The 26516-nt window shown below is 53.1% G+C and overlaps 1 protein-coding gene across 2 annotated transcripts in view; it reads right to left on the reverse strand.

Moving 5' to 3' along the window:
* LOC144735233 (nuclear factor of activated T-cells, cytoplasmic 3-like) overlaps positions 1 to 26516 on the reverse strand; it is a 147938-nt gene that overhangs the window by 55891 nt on the left and 65531 nt on the right. For both annotated transcript variants that reach the window (XM_078617721.1, XM_078617720.1), the window contains exons 7-8: positions 20181 to 20270; positions 19204 to 19313 (exon numbers count right to left, since the gene is read on the reverse strand). In XM_078617721.1, the coding sequence (XP_078473847.1) occupies positions 19204 to 19313; positions 20181 to 20270 (200 nt within the window). The remainder of the gene's footprint in view (positions 1 to 19203; positions 19314 to 20180; positions 20271 to 26516) is intronic.

The following is a 26516-nucleotide window of genomic DNA, read 5'->3' on the forward strand; positions in this document are numbered from 1 at the left end:
TACCAGATGAGGCCCATTGAACTATATAGCTTTTTCAGAAGCAACCTGGCTATCACAAATGATAGCCCAACTAAACGGCCGATCGTTGCGTGGAAATATATACGAGTCAAATACTCTAAACGCGCGTCGATTATAAATGTAGGGAGAGAAAAATCGGAGGACCCGGAGAAAAATCCACGTAACCACAGGGAAAGAGAGAGAACACGCAAACTTCAAATATACAGCAGACGTCAGGGTCGCGATCGAACCCACAACCCTCCTGTATACCAGGCGAGGTAGTTAACATCTCGCCACCGTTGCCCCTCCAATCTAAAGTGGAGTTGCGGCAGTCTTCGCGGATGAGATGTCAAAGTGAACTCGTGTGTTTTACTACATACGTTGTGGTATTTAAGACTCCGTGGAGCTGTGCGATATAAAAACGGGAATGTTGACTCTTGCTCTCCTAATTGAATGTTCCACTGAAGCTCGATGAAAAACTCCGCCCTGGCCAAAATTATCCACGCTGGGTCAAATTAACAAAAAACCTGCTCGAGCTTTGGGGGGGGGGAGGGCTGGCCATTTCTACAATAGGCAGGCACACGTTGCCCGCGTGCGCAGAGATACGCACACGTGGCCCAGGTACGCACACGTTAATTCTAGATTTGAAGCTTTCGTGACTGCAAGGATTCATATTCTTAGGTTTTTTCGGTAAAGTCACGTAGGTAAAAAATTTAAAATAATAAAAGTAAAATAAAAGTAAAATAAAAATCACGACGTTTCGGAGGCAACACAAGCTTCCGTCTTCAGGTGGAACCGTCACAGCACGATAGCTGTATCAAGTAACTTACCGTCAGAGCATGACTGCATCAAGTAAGTTACTTGATGCAGCAGTCGTGCTGTGACGGTTCCACCTGAAGACGGAAGCTTGTGTTGCCTCCGAAAAGTCGTGATTTTTATTTCATTTTTATTCTACTTTTATTAATTTTAATTTTTTACCTACATGACTTTACCGAAAAAAACCTAAGAATGCGCACACGTTGCCCGCGTGTGCGTTACCTGAGAGATTGCCAGCCCTTCCCCCGAAGCTCGACCGGGTCTTTACCAGCACTGGGAGCCTCTCTCTCGACGCTGACGTGCACCCCTAGCCCGACGCGAAGTTACACACAATTGCGCGACTCCAAAATAATAATGTGCGTCTTCGTGAAGACCGTACGATGGAAAGTACACGAGCTGGGCCGGGCCAGGCCGGGCGGGTCGCCCGGAAAACCAAGCGGAGCGACGAGAGGACGCGCGAGGGTGCGTCGCGTCACGTCCGTGAGAAGCGAGGTTCCCGCAGGACGGAGGCGCTGCCAAACCGGTGACCGCGTTTTCCATCGGCGTGAATCGCAACAGGAGACCGCAGCTTGTCAGGCTTTGGTGTTGCACTTCTCCCGGTTTTTTTTCCACCCCTCCACATTTAGAAATGTACGTTTAGAGCAGCGGTTCTTCACCTGGGGTGCACGCACCCCCTGGGGTGCAAGGCTTGCAGTGAAGTGAAGGTTAAGAGCCACTGGTTTAGAGAATTTGGCAACTGCTATGAGTTTCCGCGTGTTGAGCCACTTCGTTGAGCGATCGTTCTGTGGCCAGGTCGCTTCTGAGAAATTGTTTAGTTTTAGTTTACTCCTGTAAAAGATCCCCCCCCCCCCCATGTAGCCGTTAACAGACACTTGGGGCAAGTGCTGCTAGCACGTATGAACGCCGGCACTGTGGCACACGAGGGGAGGAGAGTGGCCAGCACCACGCCCGACTGCCTCCATCTCCCCAGTAGCGATGTTTACCACACACAGCGCCATAGGCACTTATTTGAGCCTGAGTCGACCTAAGGGTGGCCCAGGATCGGTTCAGATATTCGGCACCGGTGTTGATGGCCGTGAGCGGGAATCGGACTCGGTCCGCTCTGGAGAGCCGCCTCCCACTGACCCACATGCTCCACCAACCTGCCAGTCACCCTCATACCCTACCTACTACTGTAACTACTACTGTACCTACTACTGTACCCAATGCCCTACCTACTACCCTACTGACAACCTAACAGTCCACCTACTAATACTCGACCGAATACTTCTCAACCGTTATCACAGAAGCCGCGAGTGCTTTCCCCGCGTCGACGTCCGACAACGCGTCGGCCCGACGGCTTGTCTCAACACGGCCGTCGTAGCGGGGAGCGGAGGGGGGTCGGGGGGGTCACGTGCCAAACTTTAAAGGAAAATGTTTTAAAAAATGCGTAACACTCGGAGAGAAAATATTTCCATTTACGCGGCGCAAAGGGCGGGAAATGGGGGGGCGGGAAGACCCAAAATGAAAGGAAAAAAGTTTTGTTGTTGTTGTTACGAGTGCGTATGAAAGCGGCTCCCGCGTGCCATTGCCACGTGTCGGACGACGCTTTGCAATGGACTTTATGTTTCAACGGCGCAACTTACTCGTGCCGCAGGGCGGAAGTCAAAAGTCGAGAGCGATCTCTCCGCTCAAAAGAGCATCGAGGCATCGTTGCCTGTCTCCTGGTTTACTACAGCCCTGCCGAGCCAGCGGTGGAAATTCCACGTTCTTATGCCCGAGGGCTGATGGGCTGAGTCAAACCCCGAGCCTGGATTTGAACCGATTAGTTTGGGCCGAGATCGCCCCCAGACCGCACCTTTTCCCGCTAAGTCAGTCCCCGTGGGAGCGGTCAGAATCAGCCCAGATCCCAATTAAATTTTTGACGACCTCCACCAATACATTGCTACGTATAAATCCTCTTTCAATCCTTCCTATCCTGGCACAGATGATAAAGCGTAAGGAAATGTTACTTTCCTTTACGCCGGACACCTGTGAAACTACTGGACATCTGTGAACTTAGGATTCCTCCAGCATAAATAAATTAAAAGACAATGTTTCTAAACCAAATTTTTGGTCGGGGCGCCAACCCAAAGGGCCCGTTCGGACCAGTTGCCACCGGTCACCACCGGTTTCGGTGAATGTCATTGCGCAGTTGAAAGGGATGAACAAACGATGGTGGAATTGTGATTGGAAGTGAAACAAAAAGCAGCGCACCCCCACTGAGACCTTGGGGGATCTAACACTGGTGGAGTTCACAGCCACCTGTGTGCTGAACCCCACCCCCCCACAGGCCCCACCCCCCCCCCCTACTTTAAAATGTAATGAGTTCATGGGTCTTGACTAACCAGAGACCACGTGAATTAAAAAAACCAACACGCACGTTTATTTTCCCTGACTTCGGCTGGCTTGTCCCACGCAGCTGTACAAAGGCTGAAATACATTAAACATAGCGCACGGAGAACGACTGATATTTACAACGTGCATTAGAAATTGGATTTGCACGGCATCGAACGTGAACCACATCTCACGATGAGGGAACAGGAGAAGGCGGTGGGCACATTAATTTCTTGATAGGAACAGAGACAGCCATTCATAGGCAGAGGGTGGCAACGATCGTGTTGAGCCTGAACTTGAACAGGGGAGTCAGCAGCATTGACAGCTGCCGGTAGGAAGTTGCAGGCCCCGGGGGCAGGCAAGCAGAACGGGCGATCCCTCCCTCCCGAGCTCAAGGTTGACGTGGGAGATTCCAGGTAACGCCTTGATTGCCGGAGTGCAAGTTGCGCGGAGACAAGCGGCGGGGGGGGGCAAGTCTGGCGATGATCATCGATGCGCGTCGGTAGTATCGTCGCGACGGGGGCCGCGTCTGTTGGGTAACGGCTGTGGGGGGGGGGGGTTCTGGTAGCGTCTGGCATCGTCTGCCGTGTGGCCGATGGGATTGGTCGTGGGGGACCGGTCGCAGGGGAGAGAGTCGGGGCGGTCGAACCGTGCGAAGAAGGCACGGGCAAAGGGATGAGGAGGTGCCAGGGGCAAAAGGTGTTGGCGCAGACGGAGGCGTAAGACAAACACGGGAAAGACTTCTTCACAATTCCGGCTAATCGTCCGACGAAGCTGGTTGTTGTAATCGCCGGCGAAACGTCGCACTCAAATCGGGTTCACTCTCCAACGCACCTTGGCGTGCTAAAAGAGTAACTATTTAGCGACGTTTTGTATGAGAGTCGCTAATTAGTTACTCATTTGAGAACCTAAGGGATTCCCCGAACCGTTGCAGATATTTGTCACTGGCGGTCTCTGTGAGCTGGAATCAAACTCGGGTCTCTGCCTGGTTCGTAGCTTGCTAACCCCACCACACTCCCGCTCCCCACACACACACAAAGATCCCCCAAGTAGAGCCTTTAAAAGACTGTTTGGGCAAGTGCTGCTAGCGAGTAGCACCTACGAAGGCAGGCACAGTGACACGCGAGGGGATGGGTGGCCATCACCACACCCGGCTGCCTTTGTCTTGCCAGTGGCGATGTTTAGGCACCACACCAGGTACTCATTTAAGACCGATTCAACATCTTGGACCGGTTCAGATTACTGATATGCACAGGCACACACACGCACGCAGGAGCATACGCAAGGTCTGAGAATCTACAACCCTGTTCTTGCGTTCTAACCTAACCCACGCTAAAAATGCCGGTATGCAGGAAAACATTACTTTTTTGTCCTCAAATAGAAATGCTTTTCTGCAAGTATTCAGTTTCCCAAAAAATAGCCAAATTCACTTGAAAGGTCTGGGCCAGCAGTGCTGGCAAACTCTGCTAGTAAGCTGTGTTAGTAAGCCTTTGTTATTCATAATCAACGATTTTTGGGTGATTGCCCGATGATGCTGGATGCAATTACCAGCGAAACGTCGTACTGAAATTGTAAATGTTGTGGTTCCACGCTTCAACACACCGGTGGGCTAAAGCAGTGAACTATTTGTCTTTTGTCAACGTGACACTTTTTTACTGATTGGCCGTGTCGGGTGGTGGAGGGTTACGACACATTTATAAATAACGCGATCTAAACCCAAAAATCGTTGATTATGAACAATATTGGTCGCGAAAGCCTGCTACGTGTTAAGCCTTTATTAGTAAGCATTTGTTGGTAACCAGTGTTAGCAAGCTGCGTTAACAGGCTGTGTTAGTAGGTCACGTTACTAAGTTGTGCTGGCAAGCAGTGTTAGTAAGCTGAGTTAGTAAGGAGTGTTAGGAAACCGAGTTAGTAAGCTGTGTTAGCACGCTGTGTAGCAACTGGTTCAGGGTTTTTTTTTCGAGGGAGTTGTTGTAGTTTTCAGGAATATCACATCAAGTGTTGTCCTCAGACAGGTGGACGCACGAGACATTTTATAAACGCGGCGCAAAATTTGTTCGACAAATTAAAATGATAAAACGGTAACGTGGCAGAACAATTTACAAGAGAGAAGTAGCAGAGAGGACCCGTGATTTCCCTCCGTGAGATAACAACACCGATGGAAACGCAACGTGGCATTAATAATTTAAAAAACAAAATCCACAAGTGGTCAAAAAAATTATATAAAACCATGCCGCTTTTTTTTTACACCGCGAGCGCTGGGGGATGAATGGGGCCCAGTTTGCTTGGCCACGCGTTGCATTCAAGTAGGTGCAGGCGGTCCCGCAATAAATTCCTCTCGGTTTTATTTGCTCTTGGCACGAGGTGGCAGCCGCTAATACGCAGCAGATGTGGCCGATCTGTTAGGAAACAAACCGCTCTTACGCCGGGGTGAAGGCCATCTCACGGTGGGAGCTCAGGGCGGCGTTGGAACGAGCCGGAGGTCACCCAGGACCATCAGCTGTACTCAGAGGTCGCAAACGGGTTTTGATTCCTTACCCGTACCCGTACCCGGCCGCACCAGGGTTGCAAATGGGTACCCGTACCCGTACCCGACTGGGTACGGGTAGCCGTTCCCTACCCGTACCCTACCCGAAATGAGTGATAAACGGTTACTCACCAGTGACTCACGGCCTACCCGTACCCGTACCCGGCCACACCAGGGTCGCAAACGGCTACCCGTACCCGGCCGGGTACGGGTAGCCGGGTATCAGGTAGGGTACAGGTATCGGGTACCCGGTTGCGACCTCTGGCTATACTCCTCTGTTTAGGGTTCGAAACCCGGGGAAAACTTCTTGGCAATCCTGGCTAATCGGATGACGAAGCTCGGGTTTGTTGCAATCGCCAGCGCTGGCGTCGTGTTCTAATCATGAATGTTGTGGTGGGTTTATAACCTCCACCACACGATCGATTAGTGCTGAAGTAGTAACGAATTGACACGTTTTGTTTTACGTGGCAAACCTTACGAATTGGCCGTGTCGGGTGGCGGCGGGTTTAACGACACATTTATATTCACGCGATCTAACCCAAACCCCCCCCCCTATTATGAATAATATTGGTCGCGAAAGCCTACCACGTGTTAAAGTAACCCAGGAGGGTTAGCAAACTGGCTTTGTACGTATGCTGAACTTCTTTCGCACCGTACGTAGCCAACCGTGCTAATCGGATTGCTTTCGCACAACTCCTACGCTGGTGGTGATGACAACAGACAATGAGGGGTTGCCACCTGCCCGCTTTAATCCAGACAGCTTGACCCGGACAGTCCCAGCAATTGGCATCTGTGTTACGAGTGGCGGGAATTGATTTGTACCGACATCTGGTACCGGTAATGCCGCGCGTTGAATTTAATCGCAGCAACCTGCAGCACGGTTTTGATGATAGACCGAGTGCCGAGTGAGAAATCTGTCACGGTTGGGTCTGTGGCAAGGACGGCAACCTGAATGACAGCGTAAAAACAAATGTGTAGAGCAACTCACGACTAATGTATGAACTCACAGCCCTAGGTCTGTGTTAACTACTTCAGTTCAGCGATTCCTCACTTCGCTGTACGAGACCAATTCAGTTTGGCACCGTGCACAGATAAAGCAATTCTTCGCGGTTAAGATGACTAGCCTTGACGCGAAAGACCTGGGAGAAACGGTGGGATAAAACAGAGGCCATGAGAGCAAAAGGATAGCAAGCCAGTCCTAAACTAAAAGGTAAAGGTGCAGCCCTGAAATTGCTTTACTCGTGCCACTGCTGGCATTTTAGCCCACCCTCCCACGCTGGCCAGATGTGTCCAAAGAGGTGAGAGCACCCACACCTTGCACCACACGTGATCTGCCAATCGACTAACTGTGGTGTGTTCATACCTACACAATTTCACTGGTGGGTGGACAGAGGCGGGGAGATTTAGGAAATTTCCACGACCGTTTTCAACTGCCGTGGCAAGGCGATCGCATCGAGCCCGGCGACCTTCGGATTGCAGGTCCGGGCACCGAGCGATACGCAGCTCTGGACGGCGTGTGACGGCTGAGCGGCCAGGCCGCAGGCGAAGAGAGGGGGGGGGGAAGCTGGAACTTGCTATGCACCTTCAATGTAGTGGTGGCTGTACACCAACAGCAATGTGCAACTAAAAACTACACATATTTTACCAGGCTACTATGTGGCATTTGTTCAGAAGCGACCTGGCCACAGATGATAGCTCAACGAAGTGGCTTATCGCGTGGAAATGTACAGCAGCGGCCAAATACTCTAAAACGCAACTTTGTTTGTAAATGTGGAGGGAAAAAACCGAATGGACCAGGGAAAAATCCACGCGACCACGGGGAGAGAGACACGCCGACTCCAAATATACAACAGGCGTCACTGTCGGGATGGAGCTCACGACCTCCTGTATACCGGTCGAGGTCGTCAACATCTCGCCACCGTGGCGCCAACGGTGTGCTTTTATCGCCGGCTGCAATCCCGGTTGATAGCAGCGTAGCCACGAGGCCGATTTCCACCCCTCCCCAAGATCAGATGACGCCCACTCACAGTCGCCGTGGGGAACGGCACGCTCCGGAACCCCGTTTTGGGAATCGTTATCGGCGTTTCAGTTCTTTATTTTTATTTTATTTCCAGGAGGGTGCTCATCGGAACGCGTGCAAACGCTCGCCAAGGCGAATAGAGAGGACCCGACGCTGCGGTGACACGGCAAGCTGTCAGCAGCAGCAGCAACCATCTCTCATCGTCACGGCATACTGACGCCGTGACCATGGGAGATTTATGTTACCGCGAAATCAATTCTCGCTCCTGCTGTGATGAACATCATCATAATACTTGTAGGAACCTCCTGGTTACACCAGCCCACAGGGGATTATTGTGTCCGTCCGTCCGTCGTGCAGGGAGGGGCTGGGTGGGGAGGGAGGGGCTGGGTGGGAAGGGGAGGGTGGGGAGGGGCTGGGTGGGGAGGGGAGTGTGGGGAGGGGCTGGGTGGGGGGTGGGAGGGGTGGGGCTGGGTGGGGAGGGGCTGGTCACCCCGTGGTGCCCTTATAAAACTCAACGTTTAACCTACTCACGCCGGCTTGTGCCCGTCCTCACAGTCGGGCATATTTGCGGAATACACCACGCCGCCGTTGACCTTGGCCATTGACCGAGCAACCCAACGTTCCTACCAGCTCCCTCCGCAGGAATGTGTTAATTTGGTCCATTTGGTATCCCTGCCATTTTTATACCGTAAAGCGATCACGAAGGAAGGTGCCGTTTGTGTGTATGTTGAACTTCTTTCGCACCGTACGTAGCCAACGGAAAGTGCGGGTGGAAGGACAACAAACTAAACACAAAAAGCAGTTCTAAAGAGGTGAGCTTTCAATCGAGATTTGAAAGTGCATAGCTCCAGTGGCTTCCTAATATCAAAAGGATTGGCGTTCCAGACGGCCGCAGAAGCGCACCTGAAAGCGCTGTGCGATGCTGTGACCGTCTTTGTTCGACGGCTCAGCCAAATGCCGCTACTGCTACTGCTGCTGCTGCGAGGATGACCGGAGTTCACATTGCTCCTCGACCGGCTTGGAGGAGGACCTCATCCAGCAGGTGATCGACCGAGGTCAACGATGAAAACGACACAGATGCCCATTAACGCTCACGCACGATACTGCATGTCCGATTTGGCAAAGACCGCACTTGACTGACGAGATCCACGTTACATTTCCAGGAAACAGTCCTGTTCTTCATCGAGTGAAGATAGTATGCACGACGTTACAATTAAAACTAAATGTTTCCTATCCGGTCAAATGGTGCTGTGGTCAACACACTTGGCTCACAATGGGCGGGTTTTTTTATCATTCATATTCCCAACCATCATTCCTCCAAGGTCGATGAAACGAGTCGGGTACCAATATGTAGAACGTTACTCAGTGGTCTTCGTGCTGTGGATAGATTGGGCAAGCTGTCAATGAAAACGTGGAATTTCCACCAAGTTGCTTGGGCGCCATAGATCAAATTACATATTCCCACAATCAATAAAATCCCGACGGAGGCCAATAAAGCAGCAACCTCAATGCGAATGCAGGGAGCGCGCGAGGCATTACCCCACGGTACGCACTGCAATTGCGGGCGTTCCGTTTTTTTTTGCCTACTTTTTACGAACGTCCCACAACGCAACTAACATCGCTTTACAAAAATGTAGCCAAGATGCGAGTAAAAATAAGGCCGAAAAATAAATAACAACAATAACAGTTCCTTGTGGTTTTTAGTTTTAAATGTCAATGGTGTTTTGTTTCAATCTTTTTTTAAACACCCCAAAATGAATTTTTTGAGATATCGTCGTGAAGCAAGGCTCTCCGTCGAGGTTTTGGTAGTTCCGTTGTGGTGAGAGGGGGCGGGCGGGGGTAGGATGGTGGGGGGGGGGGTTGTCGTGGGGTTCGGTGGGGTTGTGGTGGAGGTTTGCTCTGCCCACGCATCTCGGGCGAAACCACAGCGAAATGAACCTCAAAGCGGCCAACGCACACGAGAAGCGCCCCCCACGAGCGAGAGCGAGAGATTCCCCGCGCGTTGGGAGAGAAGCACGGGGAAACCCACCATTCCAGAGGTTCGCTCGGGAGCGGTACGTTGTGATGCATCAGACTTGCTATTTGCTCATCACGAAGGAAAGATTTCTCTCCCTTGGCACCTTCTCCTTTCTTAAGGGTACAAAAGCTGCTTCTGTTGAGATAAACATCTCCGTCCGTCAGTTTCCCGTCGTCCGGATTCCAGCGCTCTTTCACAGCCACAACGTCAACGTAACTTCATTTCGCCTTCAGCTCAAAACCCAAAACACACTCTAAGAATAGTGTTTCTTTATCTCACCGCTGAATTCCTATCTCAAACCCATCTTCCCCGATGACACGTTTACACTCCCGTTCGAACGTTTATCTCGGCCGTAAACTGTTAAGCTCCTTCAATCGTTGTGATCTGGGCGGATGGAACGATAGGCAGATGAGTGGTTTGTGAGCGTGCCGGTGAGCCGGCCTGGAGAGGTATGATAGTAGTGGAGGTATAACATGAGGAGTGGTGTGACAGTAGGAACACCACCTCTGTGTCAGAATCCCAAACACTTGTCAAAGGGTTCTCTCTCATCCGATTAGCACGGTTGGCTATGTACACTGCGAAAGACGTTCAAACATACGTACATACAAAGGCTCCCGTAAACAGCCCACGCTGACATTTCTTCCCTGCCGAACGCCTCTGTTCGCTTAGAACCGCAACCTCAATGCCAACTCCTCGTTTAAGAGTTGAAATTCCGCACGCAAAAGGAGGTTTGTGCGACGGCAAGAGGCGCGAGATTGTGACCACTTGATCGGCCCGCCCCACCATGCCTTGCAGGCCACGCGAGACCACCGTGCGGTGGGGGTGCAATGCATGATGGGAGGACTGAACCGGGGGTCACAGCGGCACCTTTGTTGTCTAAAATAAACTTCACGCGGCACGTATTATCCCTCTTATTTGCTTGCCAGAGAGCTGCCCAGAGCAAACACCTTGCCCGGTATTGCATTCGAGTCGAGGAATGGCTGTGATTGTCGGGACAACGACGTCATCCACTCGTACGCACGCTGTGCAATGCTCTCATAGAAGCTGCCTGTAGGCTACCCTCCGCTCAAAAACACACCGATTCATCCGAGCCGTGCGCTCGCAAAATGTGGAGGCTTGCGATAAGGAACAGCAGCACCAGTCATTTAACTGGCTTCTGTCCGCAATACACGCTCTGGCCAGACAGACATACTGTGCGCTTATATTGCGATTGCACGGATAGCGGATCGCTTTCGTGCCTTCCCACGCAAGCGACGACGACGCTTCCCCCGTCACCGTCGTTTGCCGACCCCCCCGACCCCCGGCACCACCGAGTAGCGCGGTCGGCTACGGTACGGTGCGAAAGAAGTTCACCGTACGCAACCGTACGCGGTGTGTGCGAAAGCTCGCGGACACTTGAATGCCGGATGGAACGAAGGCATTTAAAGGGCTCCCCTGGCAAAGAAAAATGTGCATTAGCCGGGTAACGTATCCTGCACGTCCGTCTGCTGTGCGCATGTGTAGTGGTGATACGCGCTGGGTGTGTATGTCGTGTGCCAGCGCGTATGTACGGGTGTGTGTGTGGTGACGCGCGCTGACGGGGAGGAGCAGGCGTCAGTGCGCGGGTGGGGGTAGTGCTGCTGATTGGCTGTGTGCCGGTGACGCGCCCAGAGGGAGTGATCGGGTAGCAGCGCGGTGTGATTGGTCGGGGAGTGGAAACACGCGCTGAGCGGAACCGGATCGTAAGGATAGCGCGTGGGGATTGGGTAACTGAGGAGCGGTGCCGACGTTGAGGTCCGCATCCGCTCCGCCTCCCGGGAAGAAGGGGTATATAAGGTGATGCACAGAGGAGCAGGGGGGAGAAGCGGAACCATCTAAGAATGAAGACGAAGGTGCAGAGATAGAGCCCGGAGAGGAGAGTAATGGAGAGTAGAAGAGAAGTAAGGTATAGTGTGTAGCCAGCGAGAGAGAACGGTCTACACGAGCTGAGTAATGTATAGTGTGTAGCCAGCGAGATAGAACGGTCTACACGAGCTGAGTAATGTATAGTGTGTAGCCAGCGAGATAGAACGGTCTACACGAGCTGAGTAATGTATAGTGTGTAGCCAGCGAGATAGAACGGTCTACACGAGCTGAGTAATGTGTAGTGTGTAGCCAGCGAGAGAGAACGGTCTGCACGAGCCGAGTATGCATACGGTGTAGCCAGCGAGAGAGAAAGGTCTGCACGAGCCGAGTATGCATACGGTGTAGCCAGCGAGAGAGGTGCAAAGTCTACACGAGGCGAGTGGAGAGTGTAGCAGAGGCGCAGAGTCTACACGAGGCGAGAGAGGAGTGTAGCCGAGGCGCGGAGTCTACACGAGGCACAGAGAGCCGGCAGCACAGAATCCTGAGTCAGGAGAAGTGCAGTGTGAAGAAGAGAGGCCACGCGTTGTATTGTTACAAGTCAAGATTTAATAAAAGAAGTGTGTTCCCGTCAAGGAGTTTCCTGCCGTCATTTTCCAATACTTCATCTGGCGTCAGAAGTGAAACGGGCTTCCAAGTATGGAGACGAGGAAGACCCGTAGGACCCACGGGATTGACCGCGAGGAAGACCTGGACGACTCGGAGCCGCTGGTGGCGGGGGGTGAGGAAGAGGACTTGCCCACGCTGCAGGGTCCGTCGACGGCGCCGGCCGAGCGACCGGGGACAGACGCCGGGCTTCGTGAGGCGCACTCCCGACTGGCGGAGCTGCTGCTCGCCGCCGCGTCCATCTTGGCGGAGATCAGCTCGTCGGGAGGAGCGGGGACGGTGGGGGACATTTTACAAGGTCGCCCCGCAGATTCCCGCCAAAACGAATGGGGGATTCCCGCCATTGCGCCTGGGCCTACTTTTGGCGGGAACGGCGAGCGCCACGTGGTGGTGGGTTCCCAAGCGCGCGCATCGACGTCATCAGCGCGCGAGGGGGTCCGCCATCTTACGTCTGCTGCTGGAGCCGCCATCTTAGACACCGACGGACAGGCGGAGAGGAACCACGAGTCGGATGACTTCATTTTTCAGCAGCGCCTGCCCACGTTGTCAGCCTTCAAGGCGGAAGGCGGAGACTGGGGCCAATTTCAGCGAAGGTTTTTGGCGCATCAAGAGATGTCAGCGTGGTCCGATGCTACGGCGCTGCGGGCATTGCCCGCCATGCTGGACGACGATGCGCTCGCGGCCTTCAGGGCTGCACGGAAGTCGGACCGCTCCACGCTGAAGGATGCGCTGGGTTTGTTGGCCAGGGTCTACGGGCCTCCCTCTACATGCCGCCATCAGTTCTACGCAAGACGGAAAGCGGCCACGGAGACCGCGCTGGCCTATCGCACGGCGTTGCTGGCTCTTGCTGATGCTGCGTTCCCTCGGATGGACGAGGAGGGCCAAGACGCGATGGTTTTGGAGCAGCTGCTCAAGTTGGCGCAGGACCTGGGGGTCCCTATCAACACAGCTGACGACATTGATATTTCTTCTTTGAGAGTCGCCACGAGTATTCAAGCGCACGAGGCCCTACAACGGAAGCAAGGCGTTGGTTGCAACGCTGCTGTCGTCGCAGCCCCGGGGTTGGTGGTCGCCGAACCCCAAGTCGTCAGCCCACGAGAGGAGGCGTTCGCCACGGGACGACCAGGGGACTGGAGGCCGGGGGCCCGGTCGCCTCTGCGATCGGGCCGAAAGTCGGAGCAACCAAGATCTACTCCGACCCTCGTCACGTGCTATAACTGCGGCCTCCGGGGCCACGTGGCGTCCGGGTGCCGCGCTCCGCGGCAGCGCGCCATGGGAGCTCGGCTGGACGACGACCGAGAGCCCAAGTCATCTCTACAATCCCCGGCAAGTCGCGGCACCTCACACGCTCGGCCTGTTTATTCGGCACACATGGGACGCCGCGTTGCGGCGGAGGAGGGCCGGTTAAGGTTCGGGGATTCGGTTCGGCGAGGGGGGTTCGGCCGGGACCAGGGAGACATTGAATGGGCGGAATTGGGGCATAGAATTGTGGCTGCTTCGGCGGGTTCGTCCGTTGTTACGGGATCTATTGATGGGGTTGAGATTAGGGTGTTAGTGGACACGTGGGCATCGGCAACTATTATATCGGACCTCATTTATAATATTCTTCCAGTCCAATGTCGTCCGCTGCTTCCAGTGGATGTGCCATTTTACGCCGCTAATGGGGGATCGTTGGGCATTATCGGTCAGGTTAGGGCGTCCATTTGCATTGGAGATATCAAATTGTCGGGGCCCGTTTTCGTTTCGTCTTCTTTGGCAGTTCCGTGTCTTTTGGGCACTGACTTTTTGGCTAAAATGCCCATTAAAATTCTTATCGATCAACGATGCATTGAACTGCCATCGGGTCGCCGGATTTCATTTTTGACGGGCCCTACTGACATTCGGACGGCGTGCGCTACGATACAAGCGGTGGCGACGCAGACAGTGCAAGTGCCCCCGGGTTCACAGATGTTGATTCCCCTCCGGTTGCGGAAACCATGGGTGAGGGAGGCTTCGGGACAGAGTATGCTTTTGGGTCCTTCTAACAAGGCTGTCGGGGGTCTTGATTTATCGGTGGCTCACACTTTGGTGCGGGCTGACAGGGATCCGTTTGTGATGGTTTTGAACGCGGGGTCGCGACCAGCTGTCATTCCGCAGGGCACCGTGCTGGCTCACGCGGCGCAGGTCCCTGGGGATGATGGGTTGGTTGCGCAGGTGGGCTCGAGCCCCGCGCGGAACGTTGAGCCAAGGGAAGACCTTGAGTGGGTCCATTCGTTATGTGCCGCCTCGGACGATTTGTCGGCGGCGCAGTTGGGTGCGCTGCGCGAGTTGCTCATTGAATTCTCTGATGTATTCAGTAAACATAAGTATGACATTGGGTGCACGGATTTGTTGCACCATCACATTGAAACGGGCGATGCGGCGCCGGTCAGGCAAAATCCCTTCCGACTGAGTCCCGTGGAGAAGGAACATGTTCAGTCGGCTGTTAACGATATGCTAGAAGCCGATATTATTTCGCCCTCCTCTAGCCCGTGGGGAGCGCCTATTGTGCTGGTTAAGAAGCAGGACGGGTCCCTGCGATTCTGCGTTGATTTCCGTCGCCTGAATAAGATCTCTGTGGCTGACGCGTATCCGCTCCCCAGGATGGATGAGTCCCTCGATGCATTGTCTGGTGCGCGATATTTTTCGACTCTTGATTTGTTATCGGGGTTTTGGCAATTGCCGCTCGACGAAGAGTCGAAACCTAAGACAGCATTTCGGACTCCAGGGGGGCTGTTCCAGTTTAACCGGTTACCCATGGGACTTCACTCCTCTCCAGCGACGTTTCAGCGACTTATGGAGCTGGTTTTGTCGGGCTTGCAGTGGGATACATGCTTGATTTATATGGACGATGTCATTGTTTTCAGTAAAACGTTTGAGGAACACCTCCGGCGATTGAGAGGGGTGTTCTTGCGAATGCGATCGGCTAAGTTGAAATTTAAACCGGCCAAATGTCACCTCCTTCGTAGGTCCGTTAGATACTTGGGTCACATTGTCGATTCTTCGGGGATCTCCACCGATCCCGCGAAGACGGATTGTGTCGGTTCGTGGCCGACACCTACGTCCGTTTCCGACGTGCGTAGTTTCATCGGGTTTGCTTCTTATTATCGGCGGTTCGTTGAGCACTTCGCCACTATTGCAAAACCCTTGCACGCTCTAACGGCGAAGGGAGTGAAGTTCAAATGGGGACCGGAGGAGGAGGCCGCGTTTCGCTCCCTCCGGGACGCCTTGGTGGGTGCCCCACCCTTGTGTTATCCCGATTTTGCCAGTCCCTTTTTGCTGGACACGGATGCTAGCAACACGGGCATTGGGGGGGTGCTATCCCAAGTCGTTGGGGGTGTCGAAAGAGTTGTCGCCTATGGTAGTAGGGTGTTGTCTCCGGCGGAGCAGCGCTACTGTGTCACCCGTCGCGAGCTGCTGGCCATTGTTTTTTTTGTGCAGCAGTTTAGGCCATATCTTTATGGTCGTCACTTTACAGTCCGAACGGACCACGCGGCGCTACAGTATTCATTGAGGGTCGCCCAGCCCTCGGGCCAGTTGTCGCGTTGGTTGGAAGTCCTCCAGGACTATCAGTTTACGACTACGTACCGTAAGGGGTTGCGACACACGAATGCCGATTGCTTGTCGCGGTTGTTGCCTTGTGATGAATGCGCGTGTTTGTCGGGATCGGCGCGCTGTAAACCGACGCTTGCGGGGGAGATGGGGGCACTGGCTGCGACAGCGGGCGCACCGATCGGGGATGATTCCACTGCCTCTCAGGGTCGGGACTCGCTGCTCTCGCTGTCGCTCAGCGAATGGGGCCGCCTCCAGATGGCGGACAGCTCGCTGCTAGCATTGCGCCGCAAGGTTGGGGGTCCCGAGGGGGACCAGGAGCGTACCGGCTCCTATGTACTTGAGCGGGGCGTGTTATTGAAATGGGACAGTTTGTCCCGGCGGAACGCACTCGTGGTGCCTTCCACTGTGAGGGGGAGGGTTGTCTTGGCGGCACACGAACGCCTCTTGCACTTGGGAGTTAACAAGACGCTTGCCCTGCTTCAGCGTGACTATTACTGGCCGGGAATGGGAAGTGATGTGGTGCATATTCTGAAGGGGTGCGTTGAGTGCGCCAGGCGTAAACCACCGGCCGTGGCAGCTAATCCACCGCTGCAATCTATTCAGGTCTCGCGTACCAACGAGCTCGTTGCACTCGATATTTTGGGGCCCTTCCCAGTCACGCCGAGAGGGAATAAATATTTGTTAGTGGGGGTCGAATACTTTACCCGATGGCCTATGGCGTGGCCTCTCGCTAACCAGTCGGCAGCGGCTGTGACGGATGCCTTCGTCCAGGGCTATGTCCTGGACAAGGGGGCTCCCGAACGCCTGCTGACCGACCAAGGTAAAAATTTTTCGAGTAAATTGTTGCAAGAGGTGTGCGATCTGTTGGGTACCAAGAAGGTGCGTACCTCCCCGTACCACCCGCAGACTGACGGGATGGTGGAGAGACTCCACAAAACCTTGACTTCCATGCTGTGCCAGCAGGTGTGCGAGGCACATGTAGATTGGGACCTGCAGGTCCCGGGAGTCCTTGCTGCGTATAGAATGGCCCCCCATGCAGCTACGGGGTTTTCCCCATTCTATTTGATGTACGGTCGGGAAGCTGACCCGCCAATAGAAACGCAACTTGGCCTGTCCGCTCCACGAACTAATTCTAATTTGGCAGAACATATTAAGTTTAATATTCACAAGCTGACAGAGGCGAGGGAGGCCGCGCGGCTTAATTCGCGGGCTCGCCAAATTGCTAATGAACGGTTGCGGGCACGGAAGGTGTCCATGCACGAATGGAAACCAGGTGACAGGGCCTGGCTGCATTGCCCTCAGGCACCCTTGGCTACGTCGCCTAAATTGTTGAGACCGTGGAGGGGACCCGTGGAGGTCGTGCGCGTTGCACGGCCCCAGTGCGTTCAGATAAAGTGGGGAAAGCGCCGGTGGTACGTTCACCCCTCCCGACTGAAACCGTTCTCGCCTCCATATGGCCTCCCCTTGTGTCGTGATGGCCGGGCGTGTGACGTGACCGGCGACCCAGAGGGGGAAATGTCTCTGCCTGATCCACACGTATTGTCGCCTGATCTGCTCCCAGGTGTCTCGGAACTGACAGCTGCCGATCACCGGCGGCCGGATCTCCGCGGCGGGGCCGACCCTTTCAGGCCCGTTCCGCGCCGTCTGGAGCGGCCGGAACCGCCGGACGGTCGTCAGTGTCCCGCCCCATACGATGGACCAGCCAGACGGACTCGCGCCAGGTCGTGCTACTTTGCATGACCTGCCTCGTGAGGAGTCGGGGCAGTTGGAGCGCCTCGTCACTGCGTGTAGTCGCAGGGACGTGGGGCGCGTTCGTTTCGAATTTGCTCGTATCGTGTTATTGTTGACTTTTCGGGTTCATTGTCAATCTGTACATAGTTATTCTTGTTGTTGTTGTTGTTGTGTTATGTTACGGGGCACACTCGGGGGGTTATGGGGTTTTTTTTTTGTTGGTTGTCGTTTTATCGTCGCGGTTGGTTGTTGTTAGCAGCCGGGCCGGCTGCGAGCTATGTGGGAGGGGGTGATGTAGTGGTGATACGCGCTGGGTGTGTATGTCGTGTGCCAGCGCGTATGTACGGGTGTGTGTGTGGTGACGCGCGCTGACGGGGAGGAGCAGGCGTCAGTGCGCGGGTGGGGGTAGTGCTGCTGATTGGCTGTGTGCCGGTGACGCGCCCAGAGGGAGTGATCGGGTAGCAGCGCGGTGTGATTGGTCGGGGAGTGGAAACACGCGCTGAGCGGAACCGGATCGTAAGGATAGCGCGTGGGGATTGGGTAACTGAGGAGCGGTGCCGACGTTGAGTTCCGCATCCGCTCCGCCTCCCGGGAAGAAGGGGTATATAAGGTGATGCACAGAGGAGCAGGGGGGAGAAGCGGAACCATCTAAGAATGAAGACGAAGGTGCAGAGATAGAGCCCGGAGAGGAGAGTAATGGAGAGTAGAAGAGAAGTAAGGTATAGTGTGTAGCCAGCGAGAGAGAACGGTCTACACGAGCTGAGTAATGTATAGTGTGTAGCCAGCGAGATAGAACGGTCTACACGAGCTGAGTAATGTATAGTGTGTAGCCAGCGAGATAGAACGGTCTACACGAGCTGAGTAATGTATAGTGTGTAGCCAGCGAGATAGAACGGTCTACACGAGCTGAGTAATGTGTAGTGTGTAGCCAGCGAGAGAGAACGGTCTGCACGAGCCGAGTATGCATACGGTGTAGCCAGCGAGAGAGAAAGGTCTGCACGAGCCGAGTATGCATACGGTGTAGCCAGCGAGAGAGGTGCAAAGTCTACACGAGGCGAGTGGAGAGTGTAGCAGAGGCGCAGAGTCTACACGAGGCGAGAGAGGAGTGTAGCCGAGGCGCGGAGTCTACACGAGGCACAGAGAGCCGGCAGCACAGAATCCTGAGTCAGGAGAAGTGCAGTGTGAAGAAGAGAGGCCACGCGTTGTATTGTTACAAGTCAAGATTTAATAAAAGAAGTGTGTTCCCGTCAAGGAGTTTCCTGCCGTCATTTTCCAATACTTCACATGTGTAGTGTCCTGCTCGTTTGTGTATATATGCGTGTTGACATCCATGTTACAACTTCATGCCACGCATGAGTGTGTGTGTGGAGAGCGGTGGCGCAGCGGTGCGCCCGGCGACCTGAGTTCGCGACTCCCGCTCACGGCCAGCAACACCAGTGACGAATATCCGAACCGGTCCTGGGGCCTCCCCTAGGTCTACGCAGCCTCAAATGGGTGCCCGGTGCGGCTGCGTGTCGTAAACATCTCCACTGGGGAGACAAAGGCGGCCGGGCGTGGCGTTGGCCACCCCACCCCCTTGCGCGCCGTTCTGGCCCTTCATGAGGCACTCAGTAACAGCACTTGCCCCAACAGCTTGTTCAGGCTACACGCGCGCGTGTCGATACTGTGTTTGCTGCGTACCAGGCGGTCATGCCGTTCTCGGGTAGGATGGGGATCTCCAGCACTTTGGTGCCCGTCAGCACACACTCCTGGCTCGGGGTGGCCACCGTCTTCCCCGTGATGCGATGCACCTGCGTCCGCACACCGGCAGCACAGAAACAACAGCAGCGCAGCAGCAGCACAGCGGAAACGCAACAACATGATGATCATCATCATCGTAATCATCATCATATAGCGGAAACGCAACAACATGATGATCATCATCATCGTAATCATCATCATCATCTCCACACATGCATCGTAATTATTAAGCCACACTCATCATCATTATCATCAACAGAGACTCATCATCATCAACATTGTGGCAGGGTTAGCGGAATAAGGGGCAACGCTTTGTGATGCGGTCTATATTTTGGTGGCGAGCCAATGGTGGTTTTTCTACGGGACTGGTCTCCATCAGAGAAATGTGGAATTTGCTTCCGGCAGTGAAGCACAGTGCCGATAGCGACGAGCAGTGTACGATGCTAACTTCAGCAGGGCTCTTACCCGGCTCGGTAAATGGGAATCAAAAACAGAACGTTGGGAAAAGCGTTGCTATTTTAAGTGCAAACATTTACATGCATAACACATCGTAGAAGGTGTACGGCATGTTGAGATGGATCTGCATTCATATGGCATGAATATTCCACATTGTATTATATTACCGATGTTGTTTTTACCAACGTAACTACCATACAAAGTTATTATATTAGTCATCACATTACGATTTCATATGCATCCCATTTATTTCCTCTATAAAAAAAAACGGACCCATAGACAATCTGCATGGCTCTGTGAAACTGGGTTGGAATTACAATTTGACACATTTCATTAAGTACGCATCGCGCGCGCACGCAGGTAACCTCCCCCGCCAGATGTTTATCCGTGCTGCAAAAAAAAGTAAGAATCAACAAAATTTTTAACAAATTCGACATTATTTAAATGACAGCGACAATCACCTGATAAAAAGCGTGCGGCCGCAACAGCCTCTCGTCCGCGGTGCCGATAAACATCTGCAAGTTCAAGGGCTTCTGGGAAAACCCGACGAGCTGAGGGGGGGGGGCAGCAGAAGGGGAGGGAGGGGGGGGGGGCAATGGTCAACGCGCACACACGAAACGTACAATCGCGCGCGCGTCCCGGTGATCGTTTACATTTTAGTGGCGCATCGCAGGATCCCTTCATTAGCCACCACAGTTGAAACACTTTCAAGAGAGCAGCTCTTCTGGGAAGGAAGTAACCCCCCCCCACCCCCCCCGGGTGTCGGCCGTGCAACGGTTGTGGGACGAAGACAGGGCGGTATTAGCAGCCGTGTGGCAGGCACGACCGCCACCCCGGTTAATTTTATGAAGAAGCGCGAAATGCACCCGATGTGGTCAAGATTTCAGAAGCTAAGCAAGGTTTGGGCCTGGACAGCGAGCAGACGGGCGGTCGTCACAGGTGCCATTGTTGCCATCGGCTGCTGCCAAGCGGTGGGCAGCAGAGGGCAGCAACATCGATTGCTGCGTCGTACTTCTGTGTTGCCATGTCTGCGTTCCCCCTGCCCCCGCACCTTCACCAAAGGTGCCGCCGAGTGACCGGCGTGGTGAAATATGGCAACGATAAACCTCACACGGCGAGGGCCCTCACCCGGCATTGCATCGGCGTGTACGTTCAGAAAATTAGTTTACTCATTGAATGTGGACACGGGTTATCGAACGCAGGAGGCTTTTATATATATGTCGCAGAGGGAAAAGGAGAACGCACAGATGGAGATAAGATAAGAAGTAGGAACACAGCCATAAAGGATTGTGAACAGGGTGGCATTTGGCAGTTGATAAACCAATATAGGGAAACCCTTTCACCAGATTATCAACGACAAAAACACAGCACTCGTCATCATCGTCAGGTCCAACGATATCTGGCGGCACGCTTCGTAGCAGCATCCCGTATCACCCGAAGTTTTAGACGAGGAATTCGACGTGGTGCGGACAGCCTGTGGTATTCCAGCCGAGGCCGAGTCTTCTGTGGATATCATAGCCCGGTCGACCCAAAGCAGTGAAACGTTTAGTCAGCCACTGACCAAATAAGTCAAGGGACTGCGATTGATCCTGTAAGCGGCGTTTGCACTAATTCATGTACAGCGAGGGAAAAAAAAGAATCGAATTTAATTGAAGATAACGATGTACCCGCTTGTCGCATGCCAGGCGACCAGCACTGCTTGGCGGGCTCGCTGCACGTTATTTACTTGCGCACAGCGCGAATAAATAAATAAAAACTTCACATCAAATGAAAAAGAAAAGGACTTTCTCACAACGGCTCGTAATTTGGCAGCGGCGCTATTTTGATGTTGAAACGTCGCGCATGTTTTTCGAATTATGCCGCAATAATTATGAGCAACAAAATCAGCCGTTGCAACATTGCGTGCGTCTGGAAGCGCGTGCGTGTGTGCGCGTGTGCGCCTGTGTGCGCATGTGCGCGTGTGTGATCGGAAGAGGCCAGGGAATGTTGCTCTTTGGCATTTGGCACGGCGCGTGGGGAGCGGAGGTGCAGCGGTTAACTGTGCTGCGCAAAACAACCCAGCAGAGACCCGAGTTCGATTCCTGCTCGTGGCCAACACCAAGTGACGATCATCACAACCGGCACTGAGCCCTCCCCTAGGTCGATTCAGTCTCAAATGAGTACCTGGTGCGGTGTGTAAACATCACCACTGGGGAGACAAAGGCGGTCGGGGGTGGTGCTGGCCACCTACCCCCTCGTGTACCGTGCTGGGCTTCATAGGTGCTACTCGCTAACAGCACTCAGCACCCGAGCAGTCTGTTTAGGCTATTCTAGTTTTTATTCCAGAAGTGGAAGAAAAACTGATGGCCCATGTACGCCACGGTGGCTAGGAGATGTTATCTGCCTCGCCTGGTGTGCAGGAGGTCGTGGGTTCGATCCCGACCCTGACGCCTGTTGTATATATGGAGTTTGCGCATTTTCACCGAGGTGTGGATTTTTCTCCGGGTCCTCCGGTTTTTCCCTCCGCATTTCGAATCGACACGCGTTTAAGAGTATTTGGCTGCTATAAATTTCCACGTGAAAAGCCACTTTGCCGAGCTATCATTTGTGACCTACACATACAGCTCGGTGAGCCTTACCTGCTAACATAAAATATTTTTAAATAGTTTAGTCCCGCGAAACTTATCACGTGGGCCGAGGCCGGACTTTTGCGGCAGCCTTGCACGCTGCACCCAGGCAGCGCAGCTCGCCGCTCTCTCTGTGCCACGTGGCTGGCACAGGGAAGGGGGGGGGAAGGTGACGTGCCCTCTCTCGCGCGCTCACCCTGGACCGCGGTCGTGGTCTCGTGAGTCGCGCGTCGCTCGCTGACATCTCTCGCACATAGGTCAAACTTTCAGGGCCGGGTTTTGATAAATAGAGCAGGCGGCGAATCTCAAAAAGTGCACGTTAGCTCGGCTAAATAAACGAATATACATTCCGAATGCCCGCGTGGCTCCCTATTCTTCCCTCCGCCGCTTGCCGGCGGCCAAGGGAAGGATGCGTGGGCAGCGGGCGGTGGCGGGGGTGGGGGGGGGGTAGGCGGCACTGGGGCAGGATGTGAGCCGTGCCGAGGCGCCCCAGGAATGACTCGGCACGGCTTGGGTCTCTGCGATCGCCGTGGGAACGCGGCGTTTGGGTACCGGCTGTCGTCTCGCCACGCCTCCGATTAGCCCGCTTGGCTATGTACGGTGCGAAAGAAGTTTGACATTCATGCAAGCACAGCTAATAGTCGCTACATATCCCAGTAGATCCGGTGGTCTTGCGGGTACCTTTGTTTTCACACCGTCACTTTTATATTCGTGGGTCTTTCGGTAAAGTCACGACGTTTCGATCGCAACACAAGCAATCGTCATCAGGAGGTGTGGAAAGCCTCCCCGTAGGAGCAATTGTACAGCAATTAGACACCAATTTTGGATTCCTTGTAAACATTTTACGTGATATGCCACTTAAAAGTTGAGTCCATTTAAAAAAATTGGCCCAACTTAAAAAAAAAAATCTAATTAAAATCATAACAACTTAAGATGTTCTTTTTTCACTTAAAATGTACGTTTCAGATCCTGTGTGTTTTTGGGAGAAAAAATAATTGGCTTGAATTATGAGGAGTGCTAAAGCTCCAAAACATGGTCAATATTTGACTAAAAGAACACGCGTGTTTGGATGGACTGCCAAACGTTATCCAATTTAATACACACCAGTCGTGCATTACTGGGTTTTAATATCTTCTTCATGAAGTGAATTCTGGCGAAAATTCCAAAAAAATATTAAAAGGGCAATATGGAGGAAATTCAGACTCGGCAAAAACCAGGCTGCCAAATGCCACGGGCGTTACCGACGGATGTGTTGAGAGCTCGTTTAGAGACGCAATTCTCGTGTTCATCAATCCCGTGGCGACTAGCGAGTGGGGCAATTTAACCCTTTCCCATTTCTTCCAGTTCTGTAAGAAAAGCTGAAGTAGTCCGTAACAGACTGTTGGGACGCTGAGTGCTGTTAGCGAGTAGCAGCACCTATGAAGGCCGGCACGGAACACGAGGGGCTTGGGTGGCCAGCACCACGCCCGGCCGCCTTTGTCTACACTGTGGTGATGTTTACACTACCGCACCGGGTGCTCATTTGAGGCTGAGTCGACCTAGGGGAGGCCCAGGACCGGTTCAGAGAATCGTTGGGGGGTCGTGAGCAGGAATCGAACTCGGGTCGTCGGGGTTGTCCATCACACATCGCAGCAGGTAGGTTATTTTTGTTTGAATACCGCTACAGTCCAAGCAAATCCACCATTAATTTTTGCAGTCGCCAAGCCAGTAAGTACACTTAATGAGCTGCCTCTAAACATGCCACTGTTGATCACAGTGCTGGACCGCTCGACAATGACGAACCAAATTCCAGCTCCTTCGCTCGTTTCCTTTTGGGGATTGTTCGTAGAATCTGCGATGTCCAAAAGACGTGCAGAACCCGGTGTAGTCCCGGTCAAACGCATAAACAGTCAACGGCAAAAGCAGTGCCAAAAGCCAAATGGACGACATTCCCCGGCCTCTTCCGATCACGCACGCACACACCCCACGTACACACGCAAGTTAATTGATATCTTGCACGTAAGTCAAAATAAAAATAAAATAACTTCATCGGAACCGAGGCTCCCACGAGGCCGTGGCAGGGAGGGCGCGTGTGGAGGCACAGTTGTTACGCCGGCTATTGTACAGTTGCGGGCGTGTCGCTGAGGTTCTCTGCGGTGAGTAACAATGTCCTTTTTAAAAAATGACGCTGCTACGTCTCTCTATCACCGAATGCTTTATAAGCGGGGGGGGGGGGGGGGGTGCACATGGCTTGGGATCTCCGGAGAGATGGGATTTGGGTGAGGGGGTAGAGGATGGAGATTAAAATGAGCCCACAGGAAGGTAAATGGTGAGAAATGAGGACACTCCGAAGACGAACGCAGCGTTGATCGCCAACACCGTACCGAGTCGTGCCACTAAACATTTAAAAGTGCACGATACACGCCTGTCTAGATGTGGCTGAGAGACACCCAAGCGTGTCTACATGTAGCTGAGAGACACCCACAGAGTGTCTAGATGTGGCTGAAAGACGACCCCAAAATCATTATATTTTAAATTCCTCATTTACCTCCTTCAACAAGCTGGGTGACAAATGCTGATTGAGCCGATGCCTGAACGTTTCAATACAAAGTATCTACGAACGGTAGGCTGGATACTGAGTCAGTAGCCAGCACGGTAGTTTCATGCATATTTAACGTAACTATACTGCAGTATAACTTCCAAAGCGGCGGGTGAACTTTGCGGATCCTATCTGCAAGCCAACCAGCATCAGCCGGCAAGTATTCGCGAGTATGAACACCCCCCCCCCAACTCCCAGAGCGCGGCCGCCCCTGCCCGACGATGAGATCTCATGTCCCACAATCCCTTGCCAGGCTGCCGATCTACGGCACTCGCTCCACTGCTTCGGCGCTGGAGCGGGCCCCAAACAGCCTGGACGACGACACGGGAAGAGGACAAGAAATTATGATAATTAATCTGGACGAGCGGGCAAGTGAAATAAGAAACCGTTGCAGTTATGTTTCAGCGGGAATCCCCCCATCCCCATCATTTTTTATTTTTTTCACCACAACTCAATTTTGTTTTTCTCGAGAAAACTGTTCGTTTCCGATTAGACGTTCCCAGCGTGGAAACTTGAAACTGGAGGAGAGATTAAGAGGGAACTAAAAATGCTTCCATGGACACCACGTGCCATTGGGTCCCTCTGCAGCGCCAGTGTTGAAGCCCCGCGTGAAGGTGCAATCTCTTTGAAGTGTTAGGGTTGGTGGATCGTGGAAGCACCTGGAAGTGTCCACAGGCAGACCCACAGGTGGCTGCATGAGAATTGCAGAAGAACGAGTCGGATGCCAGCGTGGGCGAGACGTTAACTACCTCGCCCGGTATACAGGAGGTTGTGGGTTCGATCCCGACCCTGATGCCTGTACATTTGGAGTTTGCATGTTCTTATTCTTAGGTTTTTTCGGTAAAGTCACGTAGGTAAAAAATTTAAATTAATAAAAAGTTAAATCAAAAATAAAATAAAAATCACGACGATTCGGAGGCAATACAGCTATCGTGCTGTGACTGTTCCACCTGAAGACGGAAGCTTGTGTTGCCTCCGAAACGTCGTGATTTTTATTTAATTTTTTCTTTCACTTTTTATTAATTTTAATTTTTTACCTACGTGACTTCACCGAAAAAACCTAAGAATATGAATCCTTGCAGTCACGAAAGCTTCAAATCTAGAATTTGCGTGTTCTCCCCATGGTCGTGTAGATTTCTTCTCCGGGTCCTCCGGTTTTTCAATCCACATTTAGAATGAACGTCACGCGTTTAGAGTGTGTGGCTACTGCTATACAGTTACACGTGATAAGCTATCATTTGTGGCCAGGTCGCTTCTGAAAAAGAGCTACATAGCTCAGTGGGCCTTACCTGGTGAAATAAAAAATAGTTTCGTTTAACATTAGCACGCAAATCGCTGTGCGAGTCATAGGCAGCGAGAGCGGTCGTGCCATAGAAGAGAGTTGGGCGAGGTGGCCTACACCTGTGGTCCAGGTGCTCTGCGCTACGAAGCCAGCGACCCGAGTTCGATTCACGCTCATTGCCGCAAAAAACAGCGGCGAATGACTGAACCAGTTCTAAGCCTCCCCTATCTCGGCTAGAACTCAAACGAGTACCCTGGTGCAATGTGTGAACATCAGGCGTTGGGGGAGACATAGGTGGAGGATGATGACGAGGATGATGGGGATGACGAGG

The sequence above is a fragment of the Lampetra planeri genome, chromosome 54, assembly GCF_965212315.1.
Source record: "Lampetra planeri chromosome 54, kcLamPlan1.2.h2, whole genome shotgun sequence".
Lineage (NCBI taxonomy): Eukaryota > Metazoa > Chordata > Hyperoartia > Petromyzontiformes > Petromyzontidae > Lampetra > Lampetra planeri.